The sequence below is a fragment of the Vicia villosa genome, unplaced genomic scaffold (assembly GCF_029867415.1).
Source record: "Vicia villosa cultivar HV-30 ecotype Madison, WI unplaced genomic scaffold, Vvil1.0 ctg.001542F_1_1, whole genome shotgun sequence".
Lineage (NCBI taxonomy): Eukaryota > Viridiplantae > Streptophyta > Magnoliopsida > Fabales > Fabaceae > Vicia > Vicia villosa.
The window spans coordinates 268,952-272,845 of record NW_026705659.1 but is presented as its reverse complement, the minus strand read 5'-3'; the positions used below and the strand labels follow the sequence as shown (position 1 = coordinate 272,845).

The following is a 3,894-nucleotide window of genomic DNA, read 5'->3' as shown; positions in this document are numbered from 1 at the left end:
GGTACAATGATGAATTACAGTTATGCTTTGTAGTCCATATTGAATTCCACTACATCAGTCCACTAAGTGTCTAAGTCACAATGTTAATAACTCATCCACGTTCTAACACTTACTTTTCACTTTAAAATGTATGTGTTCTCTCTTTTTTTCATATTTTTTTGTCCAATCTCTTAACTTCTATATAAATATGATGCTGCAGTCTCTTTCCAATTTTTTCTTTTGCATTTTAGTTTTGGATTATGCTTGAACTATTTGTTACTTTGAAAAAGAAATCAGTTAAGACGTGCCTTCAAACTTCTATCATAAGAAAAACTCCTTATAAGAAAAAATAGGTTACTTTTATGTTACTTATCCTCAATTCATTCTCAAAATTCTCATGAAAACCCTAATCACTCACCTATATAACAAGACTACCAAGATAGTACTCATCACCCCATCAGAAACCAAACTCTACAACCACCAGAGAGATAAACCAAAACTTCACACCATACCACAAACAACTTTCCTTCAAAACCTTCACAAGCTTTCCTTATCAGCACAATAATAAATCCATACGCATCAGAATAACACCTTCACAAGTCGCACCAACACAACTCTCAACAAATTCATCAATCATCACTGCGACTTCCACTTGCTTCACAACAAAATCAATAACAACACCACATCTGCACGAGCCTCAACCGATTGCAACACTTTCGACCGCAATCTTCAATTTATTGAATCGATAATGCTTTAACTGTATTGTCCTTTACTTGCTTTCGTAGAATTCGAATCGTTGTATGCTTTAACTGCTTGTGTTTAAACTGGGTGATGTTATTTATATGGATCTATATTTAATTAATAGAATAATTAATCTAACAACTAATCATGATATTTACACACACTTATAATAGAGAATGAGAGGAAGTGGAATTGAAATTATACTTTCTATTTCTAATAACTGATATATTACAAAGCTAGATTACATGCCTTTCACACTTAACCTTTAAGCAAGCTTTCCTAGCCATTAAGAAAAGTATGGCGGTTAATCAAGTTGGTCCTATTGCATTCTTTCTTAATGATTAAGAATTAGTACACCTCATGCTATATATAACTTAGTGACTGAGAAAAAATCTTAATAGCTACCTAGAGTTTTCTAGTCTCTCTTTCCAACCAAAAAATCTAGAATACTCATTTAAAATCATAATTTAATTCTAACACTCTCTTTCACACACACTCACTCTCTTCAATCTTTTCATTGTTTCATCCTCTAGGTATTCTTTTTCTTTTATCTATCACAGATCGTAATAATAATACTCTATTTTGTTTCTTATTACTTTTCCTCATTGTAAATTTTTAATATCTATTAACTCTATTTCATTTCATGTTGCTTATTATAGAGTTTTTTTTTCAGTGCTTTAGCAGATTCCGTTTTGAATTTATCACAACTACTTATCCTCCTCCTTTCTGGTTAGTATATCTCTTTCTCTTTTTTAAACAATTTTGATTATATTTATATTATATGGGTTTCTAATTTCTATTCTATTGTTTTGTTTTCAATGTTTTGTTATTATAGGGTTTTTTCTGGATCTTTCACTCAAGCTTATTTTCTTCATTATTGTTTTGCTTACCTTTTTTAATGCCCTTAAAATCTTAATTCTGTATTAGGTGTTGTTTCTGTATGAAATTGATTTAGGGATATTAATTTATCTAAATTAGGTTTCTTTTGTTCATGAACAATTACAATCATAGCTATGGTGTTGTTTATTTGAGATCATGTTTTCAATCTATAATGTTGAACATGAGGCTTATAGGTTTATGTTTGTGATAGCTTTTTTAATCAATACTGCTGGATTGAGCATTTGTTTGTGGCAGTGTTGTCAAATAGCTGAGTGATAGTTGCAATAATCAACATTATACTGGAACTGAAACCGATCGTTATTGTTTTGTGTTATGTCGCGATAATCAACATTATACTGGAATTTGAACCAATTGTTAGTGTTTTGTGTTATGTTGTTTCATTGTTTGGTAAAAAGTGTTGTCAAATAGCTGCTATTCGAGCACTATAACGTTGTAGTGTAGCGGAATATAAACAAATTAAACTGTCTGAAATTAATTAACATTTTTCACTTTTAACATTTTGTTTTCAGTATTAGGTTTACAATGAAGGGCACATCTGTGACTGTCAGTATCATTTTCTTTCTCCTTAGCATTACGGTAGTCACGCTACTCACGCTAGTTTTGGTCAAATATTATTCACCATATCAACAAAATGACCTGAAGGCAAGTTGTTATCAATTTTCGTTATTATGTTTTCAATACTTTAATTTCATTTTTTTTTTGTTTATCATGACATGTTGAATTAAAAATGCAGATGTATACTATCCTTACTGAACCTTATTTGGAAAATAATACTGGTTTGCTGCTTCGATACAACAAATTGATACATCAAGCTGCTGATAGGTAACGTAATTTTCTCACTTTTAGATAATCAATTAGTCGCAAACCACATTATTATGGTGAATTATTATTTATCCAACACAAAGTTGAATACAGAATTCTCTAACTTGTTTTTGTCTATGATTTTAGTGACTTGGCATCAAGGCCCATTCTCACCTTCAACTGGAATATTTGGAATGGATTTGTCATAAATCTAACCAAAAAAGAAGCAAGAAGAATGAATGGTGTGTTTAGAATCTAATATTTTCATCCTTTTTAAATTTTTTATAATATTGTTAACTATGAATTATTGTGATGCAGGACTTGAAGGTGTTGTGTGGGTTTTTCCCCGTAAAAAGCCGGAATTTGTACTCGATGATGAGATTTCGTTGGCTTGGAAAGAGAATTTAAATAACATATTTTATGTAATTTTAATTATGCTCTTTTATGTTATTATAGAATAAAAATAGCAATAGATTTATATCATTTTAATGGTGGAAAATGTATGATAATTGCTAGTACACGTTAATTGGAGGGATGCCTTGTCTGTAACGGTTTTTGGGTTCACTGAAATCTTATTGCTTCCAAAAAAAAATACAACAACGACATACACTTCTAAAGTGTGGAACAAAACTAGAATCTTTATTGCACGGTATAATGGTGTATTAGCATAAAGAAGAAAATACGTCAAAATAAACTTCTCAAAGTTAATGCGGCATACCTTGGAAAATGCTTAGAGATAATAGATATTAGTCAGCACAACAGACAGCCAGTGCTCATAATAGATCCAACGTGAATATTTGTAACTTGGTGAATGCAGGTGACCTTCAATAAATGATAATCCAATAAACACTGATGATTCATAGAGTGACGCCCGTCATGGAATCAAATTTCGTATTTAAAAATATGACTGGCAGATTGTCAACTTCCATGACGCCCGTCATGAATTTAAAATATGAATTTTTAAATCATAACTGGAAACCCATCTTGGGACATAATGCTCGCGTCATGACTCCCAAAATATCGTTTTCCTTGTTTTTCTCCAGCAGCTGTAACATTTTCTCTATATGGTTTTCATCTGATCCAGCATGATTTTTACTTATTCTAACGACCACTAAGTGATAGGAGAAATATTAAAACAAGGATGTAAAAAATTGTAAGGAGTCCAAACTTTATTTTGCCTTAAATTCACGATAAAGTTCTCCACTTCAGTTTTATGCTAGTTTCAAGTTTCAAGTATTTTTCTTCTGCTGCAATTTCATTATGTAGTTTTGTATTCCTTGGTAAAAGTTACCTATTGCAACACCTTATTTTTAGGTTCAATTCTTTATCATTTTCTATGATGAAATCTTTAAATGCATATTCTATTTATTTAATAACCTTGTTTCAGTAGTCCCCTTTAGAGTCTGAAACACGAGGACTATTTTGCTGATAGCATTCGTGCGAGTAGTGTAGATATTTAAGCTTAACGAGAAT

The 3,894-nt window shown here is 31.1% G+C and overlaps 1 protein-coding gene across 2 annotated transcripts; it reads left to right on the top strand.

The window, feature by feature from the left end:
* The first annotated feature begins 323 nt into the window (after positions 1-323).
* Positions 324-3,235, top strand: LOC131635766 (uncharacterized). 2 transcript variants are annotated; one of them, XM_058906404.1, is made up of 6 exons: positions 324-1,253; positions 1,394-1,449; positions 2,130-2,262; positions 2,354-2,442; positions 2,569-2,663; positions 2,740-3,235. In XM_058906404.1, the coding sequence occupies exons 3-6, from the start codon at positions 2,143-2,145 to the stop codon at positions 2,880-2,882; spliced, it is 447 nt and encodes a 148-aa protein (XP_058762387.1). In that variant the 5' UTR covers positions 324-1,253; positions 1,394-1,449; positions 2,130-2,142; the 3' UTR covers positions 2,883-3,235. The 2 variants fall into 2 exon arrangements, with proteins under 2 accessions (XP_058762387.1, XP_058762385.1); XM_058906402.1 differs by having other exon boundaries at positions 325-738.
* The last annotated feature ends 659 nt before the right edge of the window (positions 3,236-3,894 follow it).